The sequence below is a fragment of the Euleptes europaea genome, chromosome 5 (assembly GCF_029931775.1).
Source record: "Euleptes europaea isolate rEulEur1 chromosome 5, rEulEur1.hap1, whole genome shotgun sequence".
In the NCBI taxonomy this organism is placed as follows: domain Eukaryota; kingdom Metazoa; phylum Chordata; class Lepidosauria; order Squamata; family Sphaerodactylidae; genus Euleptes; species Euleptes europaea.
In genome coordinates this window covers 112,980,538-113,004,061 of record NC_079316.1, presented here as the reverse complement: position 1 = coordinate 113,004,061, position 23,524 = coordinate 112,980,538, and the positions used below count along the sequence as shown (strand labels likewise).

The 23,524-nt window shown below is 46.6% G+C and overlaps 1 protein-coding gene across 1 annotated transcript in view; it reads left to right on the top strand.

Moving 5' to 3' along the window:
• The first annotated feature begins 583 nt into the window (after window positions 1-583).
• Window positions 584-23,524, top strand: part of ERCC6 (ERCC excision repair 6, chromatin remodeling factor) — a 43,513-nt gene continuing 20,572 nt past the window's right edge. The window contains exons 1-7 of the mRNA XM_056849825.1: window positions 584-1,017; window positions 2,499-2,619; window positions 3,268-3,373; window positions 4,977-5,679; window positions 16,968-17,096; window positions 20,738-20,896; window positions 22,017-22,152. Coding sequence (XP_056705803.1) covers window positions 584-1,017; window positions 2,499-2,619; window positions 3,268-3,373; window positions 4,977-5,679; window positions 16,968-17,096; window positions 20,738-20,896; window positions 22,017-22,152 — 1,788 coding nt within the window. The remainder of the gene's footprint in view (window positions 1,018-2,498; window positions 2,620-3,267; window positions 3,374-4,976; window positions 5,680-16,967; window positions 17,097-20,737; window positions 20,897-22,016; window positions 22,153-23,524) is intronic.

The following is a 23,524-nucleotide window of genomic DNA, read 5'->3' as shown; positions in this document are numbered from 1 at the left end:
GAACATCAGAGGAGCCCCAGGTCTCTGGGAGTTTCCCAGCCTGGATCTGGCAGCCCTAAGTCCGGCATCCTGTCTCCCAAAGTAGCCACCCAGGTCCTCTGGAGGCCCAGCAGCGGGGCATAGAGGCCGAGGACTTCCCTCCATCTTGCTTCCTGGCATTGGGATTCAGAGGTTAACTGCCTCGGAACATGGAGGCTTCCTTTAGGCACCATGGCTAGTAGCCACTGACTGACAGACTTGTCCTCCATGAATCTGCCTCACCCCCTTTCAAAGCTGTCTTTGCCTGCGACTGTCACTACGTCCTCTGGCAGCGAATTCCCCGTTTTAAGAGGTTGCTGTGCAGAGATGTCTTTCAGTGGCTACCAGCCGCGGTGACTGAAGGGAGCCTCCATGTACAGAGGCAGCAAACCTCGCAATCCCCGTTCTGGGAGACGTCATCAGGGGAAAGCCCTGGTCTCCGTCCCATTTGTTGGCTTTTCAGAGTAACTGGTTGAGACAAGATACTGGACTAGATCTGGCAGGACGGTTACGCTGCTGCCACGTTGGGAGAGCTTAGCAACCTTTCCTTGTGTTTGAGCAGACGATGCCCTCGGAAAAGTCTCTGCCGGAAGGCAGTCCTCGAGGACAAAGCTCTGCAACAGGCAGGAGTGACTCTACTCCCGAGGAAGCGGCAGAGTCCAGACGAGGAAGCAACTCGCCCCCCAGCGAACATCACGCCGGGGACCTTTGGGAGGACTTTGCTCCAGAGAATGAGCCGTCTACATCGTCTGCGGGAGTTCCTTCCGGAGCGTGGAGGAAAGCGCCAGCTTTGCTACATATCGACAGGCAGCAAATCCAGCCGGTGGTGCGCAGTGCTCAGGCAGAGGAGCTCAGGGCCCTTGGCGTGGACGTGTACGACCAGGAAGTGTTAGAGCAGGGTGTCCTCAAGCAGGTGGACGACGCAATAAATGAAGCAAACAAAGCGGTTCGTGTTGCTGAAGCGGAAAAGGATTACCAGTCGGTGCTAGATGATTTCAGGTAAACTGGACGAGCTGTAACTTTGTAATTTGCAGGGTAAATTCACAAGTATCTTGACAATTAGAAACCATCTGATTTGAAGGGCTGTCACTTAGAGGAGGGCAGGGAGCTGTTCCTGTTGGCAGCAGAGGATAGGACTCGCAATAATGGGTTTGAATTGTGGATGGAAAGGTACTGGCTGGATATTAGGAAAAAGTTTTTTACAGTAAGAGTAGTTCAACAGTGAAATCAGCTACCTAGGGAGATGGTGAGCTCCCCCTCACTGGCAGCCTGTAAGCAGAGACTGGACAATCACTTGCCAGGGATGCTCTAGGCTGATCCTGCATTGAGCAGGGGGTTGGACTAGATGGCCTCTTTAGCCCCTTCCAACCATATGATTCTATCTATGAAAGAGTGAGGGTTAGGGAGGCAACGTCTGCCTTTAAATGGCAATGAGTCCTTGGTGGGGATGAGTATGACCTCTGCTTCTGCCAGCAGTCTAGTTTGGCCTGAGCTCATCAGGGCATGGGAGCTAAACAGGGTCAGCCCTGGTCAGTACAAGGAAGTCCAGGGTTGCTACACAGAGGCAGGCAATGGCAAACCACCTCTGCTCATCTCTTGCCTTGAACATCCCATCGTTGGAGTCTGCCCCCATTGGGGTAACAGACTTTACTTAAGTACAAACTAAGGTATTGATTGGTCTTAACCCTGACAAAATCATATATTACTGCGCAGTGTAAATTATTAAGTGCATGTGTGTTAAGTGCCGTCAAGTCGCTTCCGAATCCTGGTGACCCTATGAATCATTGTCCTCCAAAATGTCCTTTCTTCAACAGCCTTGCTCAGGTCTTGCAAATTGAGGGCCATGTCTTCCTTTACAGAGTCAATCCATCTCATGTTGGGCCTTCCTCTTTTCCTGCTGCCTTCAACTTTTCCTAGGATTGTTGTCTTTTTCCAGTGACTCTTGTCTTCTCATAATGTGACCAAAATATGACAGCCTCAGTTTAGTCACTTTAGCTTCTAGGGTCAGTTCAGGCTTGATTTGATCTAGAACCCACTGATCTGTTGTTGTGTGTTTTTTGGCAGTCCACGGTATCTGTAACACTGTCCTCCAGTACCATATTTCAAAGGACTTGACTTTCTTTTGATCAGCTTTTCTTAAATAGGCAGTCCTAAATAATTTATCACTTAGTGTTGCAATATAAAGTATCAATGTAAAATTAAATAATTTTGAATTGAATGGGAGTTCTAGTCGTTTTTCTCTTTTACGTGATAAAAAAGTTCTAGTTGTCATTCCTGTTTGATTGCCATGCCCACAAAATTAGCTGGTTTCATGAACTTTTGGTTTTTCAAGGATTTGGAAACCAGTTTCTAAGTTAGAGATAAAATAACTGTGTTTTTCAGTTCAGAACCTTATACAGTGTGAGTTGAAGATACTCTTGACTAAGTCTTAAAATAGTCTCATTGATGCGCGGTATATAATGATGGGATTTGTGTTTCAGATCATGTACAACATCCCTGAAACAAATCAGTACAATTATTGAACAGCTTACTCCTCATGCTGCTGCCAGCAAAGATATTAACAGAAAATTAGATTCTGTGAAGCGGCAGAAACACAACAAGGTAACTTGAAATTATTTACTTTCTTTGTGCATGCACATAGTGTGTCACATTCAACTTAAGTCATGGCCAAGTGCATGGTGTGAACCTGCAGTAAGCAGTATCCTTGCTGAAGTTAAGGAGGCCTTGACTTACTTAGCCCATGAAACCCTTGGTTAAGTTAATTTTCAATCTACTGGGCAAGCTCTCTGAAGGGTCTTCGTTTGGAGGGCTGCAGCCTAGAAACTTGAAATTGACCAAAGCTGTCTTTGCCAATGTGGACTTTGGAAATAGGATTCCTCCACATGAAGCCAGCTGGGTGACCTTGAGCTAGTCACAGTTCTCTCCGAACTCTTTCTGCTAGTTAGATTCTCCTTTAAGAGGTAGAGAAAATCGGCATATAAAAACCAACTCTTCTTCTCTGAGCACTGGCAAAGTGCAAATTAAGCATTTCATATGTGTTTAACACAAGCTACCAACAGGGTGAGGTGTTGTGTCACTGCATATGAAATAACGCAAGTACTGTTACATGAGACTAGCAAAATCTTAAATCCCTTACAAACTTCACCAGCCTTCACATTGGGTCTCATTCTGGTGTTGTTGTTTTTTTGCGGGGGAAAGCATAGAAAGTTTGGTGCTCAGTTTTAATATTGTGTATTTTTATTATTCCAGGAGCAGCAGCTGAAAAAGATCAGAGCAAAACAAAGGCACCTTGAAACAATTCTTGGTAAAAAAACTCCTGAGGAAACAAATGATGCTGGATTTGAGGAAAGTGAAGGTGAGGAAGGAGGAAATAGTTTTGTTTAACCATTTTAGGATAATATTGGGAGTAATCTTTTTTTTCCAAGTGAACATGAATTAAATTAATTTCGGTGGTATTTTTTTAAAACAGAAATTTAGAATTGTTTTAATCTTGTGCACCTGTGGAATTGCTCATCTGAGTACCCTTGTGGGAATCTTGAAGAAGGGAAATAAATCTCTGCTCAGTTCCAACGGGATGACTGATGTCTGCTAGAATCTCTAGAGCGTTGTTCTTAATCAATTGGAAGTGTTAATCAAGTTAGCTGCAAAAAAAATGTTTACGTTAACAAATACCAAGATTGGATTACATCTTGGAGTGAAATGCTATCAATCAACAATGCTCTCTCAGCCACACCTACCTCACAGGGTGTCTCTTGTGGGGAGCAGAAGGGAAGGTGATTATAAGCCGGTTTGATTCTTCCTTAAGTGGCAGAGAAAGTCGGCATATAAAAACCAACTCCTCTTCCTCCTCCTCCCTCTGCCTTCTTTTCCCTGTGCACCATTTTCCTGTTGTACGCCAGCAGTTATAAGCCTGTGTTTGTCCACCAGTTTTGGCTGGGTCTCAGGAGAAAGAGTAGCAGCAGATTATAGGGGTAGGCCTTGAACCTGTGCCTTATTGCCCTGGGTGCACTGCTTTCCACCACGTTTTACCACAGCACTTGAGCTGCTGCCTGTTGCGCTCTTGCTGCCGTAGCCCTCTTCCCCGTGCCTTTATGCCCCTAGGTTCTTTCTCCGATTCAGGAATTGCTTTCCTCTTCATTTTCTGCTATTCTCTCCAGTTTTCTCAGCTTCTTTGTGTTGGCCCCCTACCATTTTATGTATTGACTTTTAAAAGCGTGCTCCTTACATTTGTTCGTGGAGTATATTTAAAACACAGCTGTTCATTTGAGCATCAGGGAACTTCAAAACATCACATCCAACAGTTTTCCTACATGAAAATAAATAATAGGGTCCTTGCCTTTTTAAAATAGATTTCCTTGTAATTGTAAACAATTACAAAACAAGATCTTAAATGAGGATTGGTCCTTAGTGTTTAAGGACACAAATCGTAAATGTTCACCTCGCTTCTTCCAGATACCCTTTAACAGAACTTTTTCCTTGCCAGAGTATTTCCGCTGGTTAGAAATCCATAAATTTAGATGAGCTTTCTTATTGGCAAGATATAATGCATTAGACTCAGCTGAAATGCAAGGGAGATACAATAAAATTATTGCAGGAGACTGCAAATGCCCATTTTGTCCAGACTCCCTAGCCTGCATTGTTTTAGCATGTCCACAAAATAACATTGCACGAAATAAGTATATCACTCCCTGGATAAAACAGCTAAAGACACTTTCTGAGAAGCGGATACTGTGTTATCTGCTGTCAAATAGATCGGTCAATTGCATGAGAGATGTGGCAACTTTTCTCTTGCTAGTGTCAAGGAAAAAATTAATTTCATCTCTTTTTAAAGTGTGCAGTGGTTGATGGATAGCCAGTGGTTGTTAAATCTAGAGAAAGGAAAGGATTTTCTTCACCGGTAAATCCTTTCATGATGAGGGCTGAATCTGTTTTTTGTGGGGTTTTTTTTTTTTTGGCAGAACCCGGTCCCTCATCCCTTGGCAGCATGCTTATACCAGCACAGGAAACGGAATGGGAGACCCTCATCCGTACTGGTCAGATGACTCCCTTTGGAACAAAAATACCCCAGAAGGAAGAGAAGAAGCCCCGCCGGGTAATGCTCAATGAATCCTCTGATTTTGACAAGTATTTGGCGGATCAAGCAAAGCTCTCATTTGAAAGGAAGAGGCCACCTTTTCATAAGAGATCCAAGCGGGCAGCGTGTTCAGAGAATAGTCCAGCCAAAACACCAGTGCGTCGCATCAAAGACAAAGGGGACACGGGTCAGCGCCGGTCAAAATTGGACCGTTGTCTGCAGAAGCATATGAGAAAGCTTCAGCACCATGTTCTCCACGTTCAGTCCAAGAGCAGACTTCCGAAGACCCGGGAGACAGAGGGAGATGATCGGCCAGAGGACAGCGGAGAGTCCGAAAGTGCGCTGGAGGAAGAGCTTTCCTGCCCTGAGGACGAATCACTTCCTGTCAGCGATGATGCTGATGATTATAAGCTGAAACCGCTGCCATGGAGAAAGAAAAAATCATCGATGAAGCAGTTTCAGGAAGAAATAGAGGATGATGATTTTTTCCCAAGTTCCGATGAAGAGGAAGAAGATACTGTTGGAAAACGCAGAATAAAGAGATGCAGAGATGATGGCGATGAAAATTACTATAAACAGAGGCTGAGGTGAGTTGAAAGCCTGCCTTTATATCGTGGCAGTAATAATAATAATAATAATAATAATAAATTTATATTCCGCCCTTCCCCGGCTCAGGGCGGCTCGCATTGTAATTAAATGTGGAGGATTTCGCTCTCTGAGATAAAGACATAAACAAAAGCCATTTATGCATGGAAGGGTAGATTTTGCCTTGGATTTGCCACTCTCGATGCACATTTTCTTCATCCAAATGCGCAAAACTACATGGGGGCTTTTTTTTTTTTTTTTGAGAATTTACATGAGAAAAATGTGCATCTGAAGAGTGGCAAATCCAAGGCTAAACCTCCCATGCATAAATTTAAAATCACAATTCAGGACTGCTAGTAAATGTCACCAAATGCAGTCCTAAATAAAAAACATCTTTGGCTGCTTCCTAAAGAGCAAAAGTGAGGGGGCCAGGCGCACCTCCCCGGGGAGGTTTTTCCATAATCATGGGGCAGCCACCAAAAAGGCCCTTTCTTGTGTACTCGCCAAAACGAGCTTCTTTGATTGATGGGACAGTTGGGAGGGCCTCTCCCTGTGATTGTGTGTATGTGTGTTAAGTGCTGTCAAGTCGCTTCCGACTCATGACGACCCTATGGATCAATGTCCTGCAAAACGTTCTATCTTTAACAGCCTTGCTCAGGTCTTGCAAATTGAGGGCTGTGGCTTCCTTGATGGAGTCAATCCATTTCATGTTGGGTCTTCCTCTTTTCCTGCTGCCTTCAACTTTTCCTAGCATGATTGTCTTTTCCAGTGACTCTGGTCTTCTCATAATATGACCAAAGTACGACAGCCTCAGTTTAGTCATTTTAGCTTCTAGGGTCAGTTCAGGCTTTATTTGATACTGATTTGTTTTTTTGGCAGTCCAGGTTATCCGTAACAATCCTCCTACACCACATTTTAAAGAAATCTACTTTCTTCCTATCAGCTTTCTTCATTGTCCAGCTTTCACACCCATACATAGTAATAGGGAATAGGATGGCATGAATTAACCTGATCTTGGTTGCCAGTGACACATCCTTACACTTCAGAATCTTTTCTAGCTCCTTGGCTGCCCTTCCCAGTCTCAATCTCCTCCTGATTTCTTGGCTACAGTCTCCCTTTTGGTTGATGATGGAGCCAAGGAATAGAAAGTCTTCAACAATTTCAATATCCTCATTGTCAACCTTAAAGTTGAATAATTCCCTGTGATTGATGCTATAAAATAAAAGGGGAAAAACGGTGATATGAGCACAGAGATGGGAAAGAGGATAGCGACATGGGAAAAAGTGAGAACAAAAAGAATGGGAGAGAATCCCAGTGGCTGAATGGAAAGATCAAATTCAGTGATTTTCATTCCAAAAATAGATTTGATTTTTTTAAATGTTTGTAAAGCTTGACTACTGTTGTTAGCCTCCTGGCTCTTTAGAAGGCAGATGTACCATTTCTAGGTTTGTATGGCGGGGTGTGTGCGTGTGTTCTCACCTGTCCAGGCTTTTATAGTACAGCACACTAGAACAAAACTTGCTGAAAATCCATACTCCTGTAATACGTCCAGTAACTAACTTTTTGTGGATTCCAACGACAACATGAACTTGTAGACCTGTAATTGAGTAAGTCAAAGGTAAAACGTTCGTCTTCAACTGCGTTAATTTTGCTGCGAAGCGAACTTTGCTGCGCTGTAATAATGACAGTATGATGATGTAACAGTGAAAGTAGGCAGGATGCTAATGTGGTTGGAGGACTCTGTCAGTGGATTGGGCATTGAGACGGCACTGCACTTTAAGTTTGCAAGCAGGAAGAAACTGGGGGACGAAAAAGGACCTGTTAGCTCTTGAGGCTGGTTAAACACTTGTATCTCACCAATGGTATCCTTCAATAGAGGGTGAAAAATAGCTTTGAAGACCCCAAAGCAGTTGTTCTTCCATCAGTGGAGGAAGCTTATCCTGAAATGGTTTGTGCTCCTTGCTGGGTGCGCAGGCAGGGCTCTGCAACTAATCTTTGCAATGCTTCGCCTTCTGGCTGGGGGAGACAAGTCCCAGTTCATGCTCTGCCTCACTCTGCATCAGATGAACTTCCACGACTCCCCTCCCCACACCCCAAAGAGAGAGAGAGACTCATTTAGGCGAAGAAGAAGAGTTAGTTTTTATATGCTGATTTTCTCTACCTTTTAAGGAGAATCAAACAGGCCTCTGTACCTGAGACCCTGGAGAGCCGCTGCCGGTCTGAATAGGCAAAACTGACTTTGATGGAACGAGAGTCTGATTTCAGTACAAGGCAGCTTCATGTGTGTTCTCATTCTGGGTGAAGGTCATCTTGAACACTCGCGGGTATTACTTTCACGTGCCCAGGGAGGCAGGACCAAAAGGATTTTTTCATCCACTTCTTGTCCCCTGGGTGGGAGATCCAGTTTCCGTCCTGCCTTGATCAGGGTGGCAGCTTCGTTCGCGAACTCCGACTTTGAACTAGTTGTTTATTAGCCTATTGGTGTCCTGTTCATTTGTTTTATCTCTGTCTAATAACTGAGTGAGTCGCCTTCCTCTTGTTACCTCGCTCCTCAGCTTTAGCCGCAAGCTCTCCCTCCTTCCCGCTGTTTTTCCCCTCACTTTGTGTTTCTACCGTTCCCCACTTCGCCCGCGGGGCAAGATGGCGGACGCTAAAAGGGACTCCGATTCGGACCTATTTCTCTGAGGAGGACCATGACCCAGCCCTCATCGCTTCGACAGGGCGGCGGCAAAGAGAACATTCTGTCGGGCGCAACCCCAACGCCATTTCTCAAGGCGCGGACGGTCCCTCGGCGCCAAAAAAGACGCGTTCGGCCGAACCGTCCCAAAATGGCGTGAAACGCGGGTAGTGGCGTGCTGCGGTTTTTCTGACGGGATACCTCCCTGGGAAGCTCTCCTACCTTGCCAGAAGCTCTGCAGGGGGGTAATGTATCAGTTTCCGAGTCTGAGGCGCCTCTCACTAGGCGGGAAATGGTAGAGTTGTTTAATGGAGTCTTAGACAGGCAAGCCCAAATGATGATGGCCCTTAAGGACTCCTTAACCCCAATCATTCAGGGCACAGATTCGAATCCTGTACCTAAAACCCTCCAATGCCCACAGCAGGGTCAGGAGGCGCAAGCTAACCCACAATGGAGCACTAAAGCGGTGCTTAAAGCCCCTCTCCCTCCTCAGGCCATTCAGTCTCTGAAGGATACCTCTTCAATAAATTCTGAAATGGAGGGTAGAGAGGAAGGGGAGTTCGATTCCGACGAGGACAATCCAGTTCTGTTGGAAGAACAACATCCTCACTTATTTTCAGCAGAGGATTTTCAGGGGCTATTAAATAAGGCCCTGCTGGCTCTTGACCTCAATGAGGATCCAACCCCCGCAGCCGATGCCATTCCCAAATCTAGAAAAAAGGGCGCTACAGAGTTCTTTCCAAGTACTAAACCTCGGATTTGGGAGATCCCTTTCCCAGAATTTTTTGAAAATCAGGTTCAAGCTGAATTTGACAAGCCCCTGGCCAATAGGCAATTCTCTGCCAACACAAGGAGGCTGTACACCATGGTCCCCCAGGCCATGTCTCTCTTCCAACTCCCTTTAATTGATGCCCCAGTGGCGGCCGTCCATTCCCCGGATCTCCCATCTGAGGATGGGATGGGATCAATTAGGGACCCGCTGGACAGGAAAACGGAGATTCTCTCCAAAAAGGTCCACGAGGCCTCCGCCTTGGCCATCCAGGCTTCGGCGGCAACCTCTATAATGGCCAGAGCATCCATTGTATGGCTCAGGAAAATCTCGCAGCTATATGACGGAGAAAACCGAAAGGTCATAGAGGGTCTTAATAGGATGCTCAAGGCCTCTGCCTTCACGGCAGACACATCACTTGATGCCATGTCTTTTGCAGCTCGAGCCACAGCTTCCAACATAGCCATTAGGAGGGCCCTTTGGATTCGTCCTTGGCAAAACGAGATCAAAACAAAGACCTTAACCATGTCCTACCCTTATATTGGGGGCAAGCTTTTTGGGGAAAGACTTGAGAAGATCCTTGTAGAAAACAAAGATAAAAAGAAGGTTCTCCCAAAATCCTACAAGAAGGAGGGGAGACAAGCTTCCTCCTTTCCCAATTTTAGGTCCTCTCATGCCTTAGCACCCTTCAGGCCAGAACAGCGTAGGGGCTCCTGGAACAATAATAGGGGTTCCTTTCGGAGAGGGGGAAATAGGTTTTTTCGTCCCTCCCAGGGACAAACCCTATTCCTATACTCCCCAGAGTGATAAGAAAGATCAGAAAGGAGGGGGCGACTGTCATCCTCATTGCGCCCCTATGGCCGAGGAGACCTTGGTTCCCCAGCCTGAGGGAGCTATCTGTTCAGGAGCCATGGGAACTCCCATGTGTCCCAGATATTCTTCATCAGGGTCCGTTAATCCACCCAGACCCTGCATGGCTTCACTTAACCGCCTGGAAATTGAACGGAGGTCCTTCCTAGAGGAAGGATTTAGCACAGGGGTGGTTGGAACCATGTTAGAGGCAAGGAAACCCTCCACTAGGAGGATTTATAACACTTTCTGGAGGGCTTTTGTGTTATGGTGTAGACATAAACAAGTCGACCCTCTGTGCCCGGGGATCTCCAAGGTACTGGAGTTTCTTCAGGATGGAGTTGATCAGGGTCTCAAAGCCTCTACGTTACGCAGACAGGTGGCAGCTATGTCCACCATGCTCCCCTGCGCTGAGGCACTCCCTCTTTCCAGGCATCCTCACGTCGTAATGTTTCTAAAAGGAGTTGTCCAAACCAAGCCTCCAGTGGTTCACCGTTTTCCAACGTGGCACCTCAATGTAGTCCTTTCGGCATTGATGCGACCTCCGTTTGAGCCCATTAGGGATATTCCCTTACGGATGCTGAGGATGAAAATCATCTTCCTCACGGCAGTGACATCAGCTCGGCGAGTCTCCGAGCTTAGGGCCTTGTCTGCACGCGAGGGACTTTGTGTGTTTCACAAGGATAAAGTGGTCCTCAGACCGGACCCCACCTTCGTCCCTAAGGTGAACACTACTTTTCACCGATCACAAGAAATTCACTTACCTTCATTCTGCCCGAACCCGGTCCATCCCAAAGAAAAAGAATGGCATCATTTAGATTTAAGACGTCTTCTCAAAACTTACCTTAGTCGCACGCAATCTATTAGGCGTTCAGATGCCTTATTCATTTCTCTGACTAGCCCATCTAAAGGGCAAAAGATGTCCAACGCCGCCATCAGCAGTGCGGTTAGGCAGTGCATTATTGAGGCATATAAGGCCAGCAAGATTCCCACGCCGTCCAGCATCACCGCACACTCGGTACACAGTGCGGCCACCTCTGCTGCCTTTGATAAACAGGCTTCATTGGATGAGATATGCAGGGCGGCCACATGGTCGTCCGCTAGTACTTTTAAAAGACATTACAAGATCGATACCATGGCCTCTGCTGAAGCAGCCTTTGGCAGAAGGGTTCTACAGCACCTCTGAGTGATCTTATTTCCCGCCCATACAGTCAGCTCTTGGATATCCCGCGAGTGTTCAAGATGACCTTCACCCAGAACGAGATCGGAGCCTTGTTTACTCACCGTGAAGGCTCCTTCTATTCTGGGTTGAAGGTCATCTTGCCCGCCCACGTAACATAGGATCATCAATTATATGCATGGCCAAGACTTAGGACAGACTGTTTGACAAAGTTTCGGAGGTTGTGTACCTCCAGTGCTGGGACTTTTTTACAGGGTATACCTGGTGTCCCCCATCTTACCCTGTTCGAATTGTATATATGTTGTTATTTAGTGTTAATGTTATTGGAGTTCGTGTGTTATTTTCTATATATGGTGTTTGGGTCACATGGATGGCTTCTGCACCTAACTGTCTCCTTAGCTCGGCGAGTCCGAAAACTGGATCTCCCAACCAGGGGACAGGAAGTGGATGAAAAAATCCTTTTGGTCCTGCCTCCCTGGGCACGTGATAGTAATACCCGCGAGTGTTCAAGATGACCTTCAACCCAGAACAGAAGGAGCCTTCACGGTGAGTAAACAAGGCTCCGTTCATGTGTGTGCACAATCGCCTTCCCCTCCCCTCCACACAACGAACACCTTGTGAGATAGGTGGGGCTGAGAGAGTTCAGAGAGAACTGTGACTGGCCCAAGGTCACCCAGCTGGCTTTATGTGGAGAAGGGAAACAAACCCGTTCTCCAGATTAGAGTCTGCTGCTCATGTGGAGGAGAGGGGAAACAAACCTGGTTCTCCAGATTAGAGTACGCCATTCATATGGAGAAGGGAAATCAACCTGGTTCTCCAGATTAGAATCCACCGCTCATGTGGAGGAGTGGGAAATCAAAACCCTTTGCGGACTTATCCAAAGAAACCCAGATAAGTGAGTGGGCAGCTCTTGGAGGAGGCATAAACCTACACTCAGTGGCAAAGAATTTTTACTTCCTCCCTTCTTCTCCAATGAGAAGGTTCCCGTAGTAGGATGCCCCAGTATCTGAAGAAGTAAGCTGTGGCTCATGAAAGCTCATACCCTGCCAGACATTTTCTTAGTCTTTACGGTGCTACTGGACTCTTGCCCTTTTCTACTTCTGTTGACAGACTAACACGGCTACCCCATTGTGATCGTGCCCTTTTCTTGGCCATGGTGCTGTCCAAGGATGGAAGTGACACGCTCAGGGACCCCGCAGTCAGGAAGAATGAGGTCTCCCTTAAGCCGTCTCGAGAAACCTCAGCACTAGCAATTGGGGCCAGCTCCTCTGCTTCAGTCTTTGCTAGAACAGCAGTCCTTTGGGCAGAGGAGTTTCTGCAGAACCCGAACCCAGTCCCTGTCACACTGAAACAAGCTCTGCTGAAAACCAGTGGAGCTGTGGCCAATGGCAGCTGACGCAGTCTATGGCTGAAGCACTGTAAGGTGGATCACCTGTCCAAAAACAAACTCCCCTCGCCTGTGCCTTTCCAAGGAGGAAAAAACAACAACACATTTGAGGTCACAGCCCTGAACGAGGTATTAGTTGAGACAAAGGAGAAAAGAGCCATACCCCTGTGTTCCAAAAAAGAGGAAAATAGGTCAAACTGATTCATCCAGAGCTCCTAACCCTCCTTTCAGAGCTCCCACAGGCACTGTGACTCTACAAGCTCCAGAAATCCTAAGCCCCAGGGTAGCCCGATCTCATCTAGATCTTGGAATCTACGCAGGGACGGCTGTAATTACTCCCTGGAAGATCAGAAGTGGTCCGCATTTCAGATCTTTCCGTATTTTGGAATATTTGCGTATATATAGAGGAGGAAGAAGAAGAATTGGTTTTTATATGCCGACTTTCTCTCCCAGATAAGGAAGAATCAAACTGGCTTACAATCCCCTTCCCTTCCCCTCCCCACAACAGACACCCTGTGAGGTAGGTGGGGCTGAGAGAGCTGTGACTACCCCAAGGTCACCCAACTGCCTTCATGTGTAGGAGTGGGGAAACCAACCTGGTTCACCAGATTAGCGTCCACCGGTCATGTGGAGGAGTGGGGAATCAAACCCAGTTCTCCAGAGTCCACCGCTTCAAACCACCGCTCCTAGCCACTACATCTTGCTGGCTCATAATGAGATATCTTGGGGAATGGAACCCAAGTCTAAACAAGAAATTCATTTATCTTTTATATTTGTTTCACAAACTCTTTATACACATAACTTGAATGTAATTTTAAATAATATTTTAAATAATTTTGTGTACATTGAACCACCAGAACCCAAATTGGCATGCTGCTGAGGGCCTGTAATGTCTGCATGCCGGCCCAAAAAGTTTGGTTTTTGGGTCAGTCCAGATATCAGATGTCCAGATAAGGGATACACAACCTGTGGTAGTGTTGTTGATTTTTCAAAAAAAAAAAAAAAGTTTTCCTGAAGAATCCTAATGTTAGGCTGTTGCTGGGCAGGATTATATTATCTAGGAAATTTATTTGGAAGATGGTAAATTATTCTCCCCCCCCCCCCAAACCTCACAAGAATTTTCCTAAAGGGTCTCCTGTGGAAATGAACCTGAATGACACCTCTGGCTACAGAAATAAAGCCTTTCTGAGGGATAGGCTAAATAATTAATAAATGTATTAATCTGTAAAATATTTCCTTTTTTATTGAATCAAGCTGTACTTTTTCCATTGATTTAGCTCAATATTAAATCATTTTTAATTCAGTGTTTTCATCAAGAGTAATTTATTTTGATTGAAAGTTTTAATATGATTCACAGCTTAAATCCATTCAGACAAGTTTTTTTTAATAACATTAAGATTGTAACCATTTATCCTCGCTCGAGTCATACATTTCCTTCAGTTGCTAAAGTTACAATAAAAGCCTAAATGAATTTTAGAAATATCAATAACTGTAATTGCCGCCAAAACATTACATCTCCTAAAATTTCATCGCTGCAGTTATTGTGGCTGTTAAACCGCAGCTGTCCACATTGACGGTTTTATACTAACGCTCCCCAGGTAATCTGTGCCGTGGGAAACGCCGCTGGGAGACGAAACGGAGCGGATTTGCCATATAAATGTCATTTGCTCCCATTTCCATCTCATTGTCAGGTTTTTTTCCTAGTTGTTGATGAAAACAACTGGATGGGAGATGGGCACGTCTTCTCCCCGAGAGAGACGGGCGGCCCTCTCGGATCGCTCTGTTGTGCGCTTTGCTGTGCGGGGAGTCCCACTTACTTCCAAAGACGGAAAATTAGTTTTCTTTTCCACCGTGAAGCTTTCAAGATTGTTATTGGGGAAATGGGGCCGCATCAAGGTGAAAATATGGTGCCGTTAAAGCTTTGACAGTGAGCCAGCTGTGTTTCTCCTCTGAACATCTGAAGCAAGAGACCAATTAAAAGTTTTGCGATTCTGGGGAGGGGGCTGGGACACGCAGAGAGGGTGCCTCTGTGGTTGTGCTGACTTCTCGCTTGTCTGCACCACATAGTGAGCCAGCATGGTGTAGTGGTTAGGAGCGGTGGGCTCTAATCCGGAGAACTGAGTTGGATTCCCCACTCGTCCACATGACCGGCGGACTCTAATCTGGAGAACCGGGTTGGATTCCCCACCCCTCCACATGAAGCCGACTGGGTGACCTTGGGCTAGTCACAGTTCTGTCCAAACTCTCTCAGCCCCACCTACCTCACAAGGTGTCTGTTGGGAGAGGAAGGGAAGGAGATTGTAAACCGGTTTGATTCTCTTTACCAATAATATGTGCACAATTAACCTGGGAGGGGTTGCTGAAATAACACAGACATTAGCAGGCTTGATTGCTTGGCAGTCAAGACGCTGTGGCGTAGCGATGGACAATTCACTTGCTGTGTGTCGGTTTTCCAGCTGGCCCTGTGTAAATCTTCTCTGTTGCAGTTCCTTGAACCAGACCGGTTTTCCTGGTGTGCACCAGGGGGCGCCCTGCGTTTTCCGTCTCTAAAGGGAATAAAACTTCTTTAATAGACGTGATTTCTTACCTTACCAATAAAATTAGAAATCCAGTCTGCTCTTCCGCAAGCCCTCCTGCTTCACAAACCAGTGTCAGTCACTAACATGGACCATCCTCTTCTCCCTTGGCAAGAGGCGGTTTGGGGCAAAACCCGTTGATTCCCTGGGAAGTTTTCTTGGACCTGTTTATCTGGCAAGAGATGAAGGGATTTGACAGCCTGGGCCTCTTCTGGCACAGGCCAGGACATCTGCCAGAGCTTTTAAAACGGTGCTGCCGTTTCTGCTTTGGCAAGCCCGTTGTAAGATTTGGAAACTGGGAGCAGGCCAGGGGTGTGTGTGTGTGTGTGTTTTAGGGCTGGGAGTCATTTATACGAGGGGCTGTTGCTCATGATGTGGACGTCTGCCTTGATCTTAGCTTGGTAAAAGGGCACGGCAGCTCTTAAACAGTTGGGCCAGGAGTGAGAATGGGATTGAAGAAGGCTATGAGAAGAAGAGGAGGAGGAGGAGCTGGTTTTTATATGCCAACTTTCTCCACCACTTAAGGAAGAATCAAATCAGCTTACAATCACCTTCCCCTCCCCACAACAGACACTGTGAGGCAGGTAAGGCTGAGAGAGTTTGGAGAGAGCTGTGACTAGCCCAAGGTCACCCACCTGGCTTTGTGTGGAGGAGTGGGGAAACCAACCTGGTTCACCAGATTAGAGTCCGCCACTCCAAACCACCACTCTTAACCCCTACACCATTCTGTGCACACCGATGGGGAATGAAGCCTCTCAAATAATGTTTTATATTTTAAAAAAAGGGTTTTCTTAATCCGTTCTCTGTTCCCGGTTCGATAACCGAGACACATCTGAGGCAGCAAGGGGTTCTATCTTGCACATCTTTCCTCTCTTTTTTTCCCTGGGGTTGGTGGTGTTAGTGGTCTTGGGGACCTTATTGATGCATTACGTCAGGTGGTTTTCCATAATTGGGCTGGGGGGAGTTCTGGGAAATGAGCTCCTCCCACTGATGGTCGTGATGCCCACGGACCTTCCCCCTCCCCAACCTGAATGTTTTAATACCACGTCCAATTTCATGGTGACGTTGTCTGGCTACAAATTTCTCTCACGTCACAGTAAATTATCTTTTTATGACAATGGTAAACTGCTTGTCTCTCCAGGAATAAGGCTGTGTAGTAGACCACACAAGAAGTCTGGTGAAAAGTGCCACTTGAGGGTTTTAATTCTTCCTGACAACGTTGTTGGGCTTGGTGTTTGTTCTATTATTGGAAAGTATCTTGGTAGCACCAAATATCATAAAATTTGTGTGGGCATTCTTGTTTGCTTGCAGGCAGAAGGTACTGGCTGGATAGTAGGAAAAACATTTTTACAGTAAGAGTTGTTCAGCAGTGGAATGGGCTGCCTAGGGAGGCGGTGAGCTCCCCTTCATTGGCAGTCTTCAAGCAGAGGCTGGACAAACACCTGTCAGGGATGCTCTAGGCTGGTCCTGCAGTGAGCAGGGGGTTGGACTAGGCCTGTATGGCCCCTTCCAACTCTAATTCTGTGACTCTTGAACTCTGTACCACATCTCCCACTCTTTCTGAGTCGCCTTCATAGAACTCTATGACGTAGCGCCCTTCTGTATCCATTTCAGTACATGAACCCAGCCTGTATACAATCTCCTTGTCCACAGTCTGCCAGAGAGTGTGTGGCTTATCTGATGTTTTGGGCCCAGGATTGCAGTGCCAAAATCCAGCCTACTCTTTGCTGGATCTCAGGGGGTTCTTTTACTCCTGATTTAGCTCTTCTTCTCTGCAGTTGCTGAAACTGCATGCTGCGTGTTGGTCTGCCAGCATCAACAAGGCAAGTGGTGATTCTCGTTGTGGTTGCAGGAGGTGGCGTAAACAGCGGCTGAAGGACCGCCGGGCGCGGCTGATGGTGGGGGAAGATTCAGACGAGAGCGACGCTGAATTTGACGACGGCTTCCAGGTGCCAGGTTTTCTCTTCAAGAAGCTTTTCAAGTAGGTGTTACAGTTGCGGCAACTGGGGAAGCTTGGTAACTTAACAGTGATGTATCAGCTGATGGATTTCCACTCCATGCGGCTGAATGTGGTGCCTTCCATGAAGATAATTTCAGATGGGTACCTGAGAAGAGCAAGATGTGAGTCCGGTAGCACCTTAGAGACCAACACAATTTTCGGGGTATATAACCTTTTGAGAGTCAAATCTCTCTTCGTCATATCTGATGAATGCAACTGACATGGGGAGGTTTGACTTTTGAGAGCTTCTACCCTGGGAATCTTGTTGGTCTTTAAAGGGTCGCTGGACTCGAATCTTGCTCTGCCGCTGCACATTCACAATGGGTAGCTGTGTTAGTCTGTCAACAGCAGTGGAAAAGAGCAAGAGTCCAGTAGCCCCTTAAAGACTTAACTGAAATTTCTGGCAGGCTGTGTATGAGCTGCATCTGAAGAAGTGAGCTATGGCTCATGAAAGGTCATCCCCTGCCAGAAGTTTTGTTAGTCTTGAAGGTGCTACTGGACTCCTGCCCTTTTCTTCTCGTTCAGAAGCAGTCAGCCTCGGGATCCCAGTGTCAGGAGGCAACATCAGGAGAAGGCCTCGGCCTGTATGCCCTGTTGTTGGACCTCCAGAGGAACTGGTTGGCCACCGTGTGAGACGGGATGCCGGACTAGATGGACCCTCCCTGGTCTGATCCAGCAGGGCTCGTTCAGATGTTCTTGTTGGGGAAAAGCCTCGGTCTTAGCTGCCCTGTTGGCTCTCCCCAAAAAACTGGTTGGGCCCTGAGTGAGGCAGAATGCTGGACTGGATGGGCCCTCAGTGGTCCGATCCAGCAGGGCTCTTCCGATGTTCTTATCAGGGGAAGGCCTCGGCCTCTGTGCCCTGTTGCTGGACCTCCAGAGGAACTTGGTTGGCCACTGTGTGAGACGGGATGCTGGACTAGAGGGACCCTCACTGGTCTGATCCAGCAGGGCCACTGTGTGAGGCGGGATGCTGGAGTAGAGGGACCCTCACTGGTCTGATCCAGCAGGTCTCTTCTTATGCTCTTACTAATGTAAGCGAGGAAGAGGATAAAGTTTGGCACAATGTGCTGGCACTCTGCAGCTGATTGAAGCAGCAGCCTCTCCCTTATCTGTGTCAGTCCACTTTTTATCTAGCTGGGTAGGAGTTTTGCCCACCCCAGGCATCCTTGTGTAACAACGAGGAACCGTTTCTGCCCATTCAGTCAGTTTAAAGCAAGCCATTCAAAGTGGCTCGGTGGTAAGCTGCTTCGTTGTACCATTTCCTGCGGCTTGATTGCCATCATGGGTTGATCCTGACCTTTTCAGCAAAGTTTCCAGGCATCTGTGGAACTCAGCTCGGTCGACAGGATCCCCTGCAATCGCTGTGCGGACTTAGTAGTGCAGTGTGTGAGGTTGCTGCTGGAGTCATCGTTCAAAACCCAGGTCTGTTGCCGAGGCGCTCCAAAGGGAATTCGACCCAGGCAGGCAACTGAAGATGAATCTTGGCAGGTTGAGCGTTCCCTGATACAGGGCATCCCCATGCATACGTGAGTCAGCTGGCAAAACTTCCTGAGTGGTTAAGAAGATCAATGACGCTGAACAGTTTGTCTTGACTCGCAGCACTGTTGAACAGCGGAGATCCCCACAGCAGAAAAGGAAGTGGGCAGTCAGCAGGCTTTAAGAAACAGAACAGTTGGTTTTTATACCCTGATTTTTATATGTCGACTTTCTTTACCTTTTAAGGAGACGGTTTACAATCCCCTTTCCTTCCTCTCCCCACAACAAACACCTTGTGAGGTAGGTGAGGCTGAAAGAGTTTGGAGAGAACTGTGACAAGCCCAAGGTCACCCAGCTGGCTTTATGTGGAGGAAACCAAACTGATTTTCCAGATTACAGTCCGCTGCTCATGTGGCGGAGTGGGGAATCGAACCCAGTTCTCCAGATTACAGTCTGCTGCTCATGTGGAGGAGTGGGTAATCAAACCTGGTTCTCCAGAGTAGAGTCCGATGCTCATGTGGAGGAATGCGGAATCGAACCCGGTTCTCCAGGTTAGGGTCCACTGCTCGTGAGCGGCGTACTCTAATCTGGTTAACCGGGTATGATTCCCCACTCCTCCACATGAAGCCTGCTGGGTGAACTTGGGCTAGACACAGTTCTCTCTAAAAAGTTCTCTCCAAACTCAAAAGCCAGCGTGGTGTAGTGGTTAAGAACGGAGGTTTGGAGTGGTGGAGTCTGATCAGTTTGAGCTGGAGTTTGAGCTGCTGCAATCCTTCACAGGGCTATTTTAAGGAACGGCTGGACCTGTCAGAATGCAAGGACAGGGACGCAGTCAGGCTGGCGAAAGTGACAGGGAAAACATTCCTGCAGAGTTACCTCACTACCTGGCCATGTGGAACAATCCTGACCAGCTTGGGGTCGATGCCAGCCTCAAGAGCCCCAGGCTTTAGCTGACTGACTCACTCGGGGCTTCAGAGTTTGCTTGGGAGTCACGTCCGGTGAGGCTGGACAGGGGTGACCCCGAAGATATGGGACACTTTGCGTCCCTCCCCTGAGACATGGGGTTGCCAACTGCCGACAACACATCTCGCTAACATCACATCTTGGCTTCCAAAACATGGGACAGTTTGCTTCCAGCTCCAGCGTGGTGTAGCGGATAAGAGTGGTGATTTGGAGCAGCGAACTCTAATCTGGAGAACTGGATTCAAATCCCCATTCCTCCACATGAGTCCTCCAGTCTAAATGACTTACCAGACATGCTTTTGTGTTCTCCTTTTCTGCGCTGGCCCCTTGTTTGTAAGTGAAATCTTACCCTTCTATCAGTTAACTATGCTGAACTGACACAGTGATCTATTTCAGCGCCGCTTACGCAACAAAAGCTGCTAGTAAACCGCATGTGCCCACTATATGACCCTTACCCCTACCTCCAAACCATGTGGTGCAGAAATTAGAACTCTTTGATTTCTGTCTTATTCCTGCTAAGTCACACCTTCTGGTATCAGGTAGTGCGACTACTTAAAAAAAAAAACCCTCTCTCTATTTTCATTGTTTACTACGTGTTTCTTTCAACAGCAGCTGTTTGGTATCTGAGCCCTCCCCTCTGTCACAGCCCATTACGTTTTAACAATCCTGCTTTATAACGGACTGGCAAAACTGTTGTGTTTGGCGGTGGAAAGAACCGTCGGGGGTGGGTGCGGCTCTGGCACCCTTTACAGTTCATTTCTTTATTGTTACAGTCCACGACCAGTAGGTATATAAAAGAGACATTAATTACAGAAAGAATAAAATTTATATACAAATGATATTCCCTAACAGATACCAGCTAAAACTACACGTGTCTGTCAGCGATTTAGCATTTCGCACCCTTTACAAAAACGCACAGAAGTAAAATACCCTCTAATTATCGTGTCTTGGCTTAATTAGAAACACTTTAAGGCTGCGTGAAGAGGGCCGAGCGTCTCTCGTCGAACGCCTGACGGCATAAAAAATGCATGATGTTGTAAATACGGGGCTCGTGTAAAACACAGGCCGCGTGTTACGGTAACTAGCTTTTTGAACCTCGCCGAATGATTAATTCATGAGTACTCTCTGTTACGACCGCTCTCGGCCGTCCCCTCTTTTATTTTTCTCTGCTTTCTTGTTTGTAGGTACCAGCAGACAGGTGTTCGGTGGCTCTGGGAATTGCACTGCCAGCAGGCGGGAGGAATTCTGGGAGACGAGATGGGATTGGGCAAGACGGTCCAGATAATTGCCTTCTTGGCAGGTCTGAGCTACAGCGAGATCAGGACTCGCGGCTCGAATTACAGGCAAGTGCCGTTCGGCAGAGACGATCAGTCTGTGGAGCTCAATTAATATTTCATTGGATGTATTGCCATGGAGGAGGGCCCCGTGAATTATTAACGACATTTCAATTACAGTATTCCTTTAATTCTTTTAGTGGGATGGGGTGGGGGGACAACATCAAAAGGGGGGAGGGTTTTTTTTTTACGAGACAATGGAGCTGGAGGGCAGGAAAAATTAAACATGTAACACTCTTAATGAATTCCAGGCATTGATGGTTCATTTTGCAGATGATCCTCGCCAGATATTTTTTGGGTCAATATTGTGTCTAAGGTTAGCCAGCGCAAAATGGATTGCTTACCAATTCAATTATGTTAATATCAATAGGTTTACACAGTATGGAATTTTCAATTAGGTGCAGTAGCTTTAGGTGATCGTCTTGTGTTTCACGGCACAATGTTTGCAGTGGCAAGAGAGCAGCTCACTATTTCCCCAGAAGTTGCAAGCCTCTCGGTGGTTCTGAACTCGAGACTCAACTTCCTTCACGTTGGCTTCCTTCACGTTGCCTCAACTCCTTTCCTTCACCCCTCCATTGAACCTCAAAGTGATTTGAGGCTCTCAGTCCAGAGGAGTTAGCAAAACGGCTCGAAACTCCTAGAAAACCCAGCAAGTGATAGGAGTTTAACTGTGCTCTTCTTCCTGAAGAAGCCCAGGCGGGACGTCACATAGCCATTTTATTTTGGGTACTTTGAGGCTGTGTTCTCAAGACTTGCCGTGGCAGGTGCGGCCACAGGTGTTGTGGAAAGCGCAGCTCCTTTGAACTGCAACATGCACCGGCTGCCATGCTAGATTTGATGAATGGCGACAACTGGGGGCCTCTGAACTAAGCATAAAGAGACATGGGGGTCCCTGCTTCCTTTTTTTTTCTTTTTTGCATCACACTCTGAGACAAAGAAAAGATGCTGAGTCTTTTTGAGTTGGAGCCTACTCACCCGGGCAAGAAAGAAGGTGGCTTGTTTTGGAAGCCCAGCCTCAAGGCAGTGACTCCGAGCATTAGTACCAGCATAGAATGTAATGGTCACACTCTAGCTTGGAGAATTTTTGGATAACTGAAGTCACAGCTGTCTGGCCATCTCCTTATTACAGGTTCAGAGGCCTGGGTCCGACACTGATTGTGTGCCCGACCACCGTGATGCATCAGTGGGTGAAGGAGTTCCATACTTGGTGGCCTCCGTTCCGAGTGGCAATTCTACACGAGACAGGCTCTTATACCCACAAAAAGGTACCTCACTCATCAAGACCTTCAGGCTTTGAAGTTTACTAGATTAATGCTTTGTTAAGCGTAGCTTTTCTGAGAGTTTGGTCACTAATGTTAAACATTACTTTGTCTCTAGCTGATGTCACAGCATTGCTTTTTCTCTAAACCTGCTGCCTTCTGATTGGACAATAACTTATGTTTTATCCCTGGAGTACTTTAAGGACCTTTGCTGTTTCTTCACATGTTGCAGTGAGTCGCCGATATTCAGCCCCACTGACGATCTCTGTGGTTTTGTAAGCCCTCTCCCCCTGAGAATTTAAAGGCAAACACTTCTTACAGCACTTAATATACTTATTTCCAATCCAGCAGTCAGCATGGTGTGGTGGTTAAGAGCGGTGGACACTAATCTGAAGAACTGGGTTAGTTTCCCCACTCCTCCACATGAAGCCTGCTAGGTGACCTTGGGCCAGTCACAATTCTCTCCAGATTCTCTCAGCCCCATCTACCGAATTCTCTCAGCCCCACATAATAAAGGTTATCCGGATTAGAGTCCGCTGCTGTTAACCCCTACACCACACAGGCTCTCTAAAACCAGTTTACTGAAGAATGACGCAACTCCTCGGTTAAAAGCTGGGGTCAAGAGAAGTGTTTTATGAAGGGGATCTTAACTGGATGGCCGGATGTATTATTCAGACCATGTGTCAAGATTGAAAAGAACGTAGAAGAGCTCAACGAATAAAATAACCGTTTCAATTAGCCTCTCTTCTCCCCCACCCCAAAAGTAACTGAGTTGTTTCTCAGCCAGTATGGTTGCCTCATTATCACTGATTGTATCAACCTGATTCCATCTGCAAGGTAAAATCTAAATCGTACTAACATTCCGCTGAGATAATTCTCAGAACAAGATGAGAGCTGTTTTAGCTTTTACCAAGGCTAAATGACTTTTCACAGTGCCTCGAAATATCCATTTAAATATTTAGTTCATTGTAATATTCAACTGGCATGAGGCATAATTGCACCAGATTAAACAGATTGAGAATAATCAATATTACGATAACGTACCCTTTTAAAAAAAATTGCCTTTCCTTTATTGACGATAGCTCCTTTGACCAAAGATCTTGAGATGAAATACAATACAATCAGACACAAATCACGTCAAAACATTTACAAAGCAACAAATAAAACCAATTATGTCAATAACAAAGTACCGTTAAAAAATATGAGACCCTGACTTGTCAGATCAATACCAGGAACTTGTTCAGGGACCCTGAAATGAGTACTTGTGATATGTAGCAAGGTTCTTATCCAGAAGGTCCATTGATGTGTGTTTCTGGAAGTTACGGATGGTCATATGACTTCTTGAAGTATTTCTTCACACAATGCATAGTTAAATTGT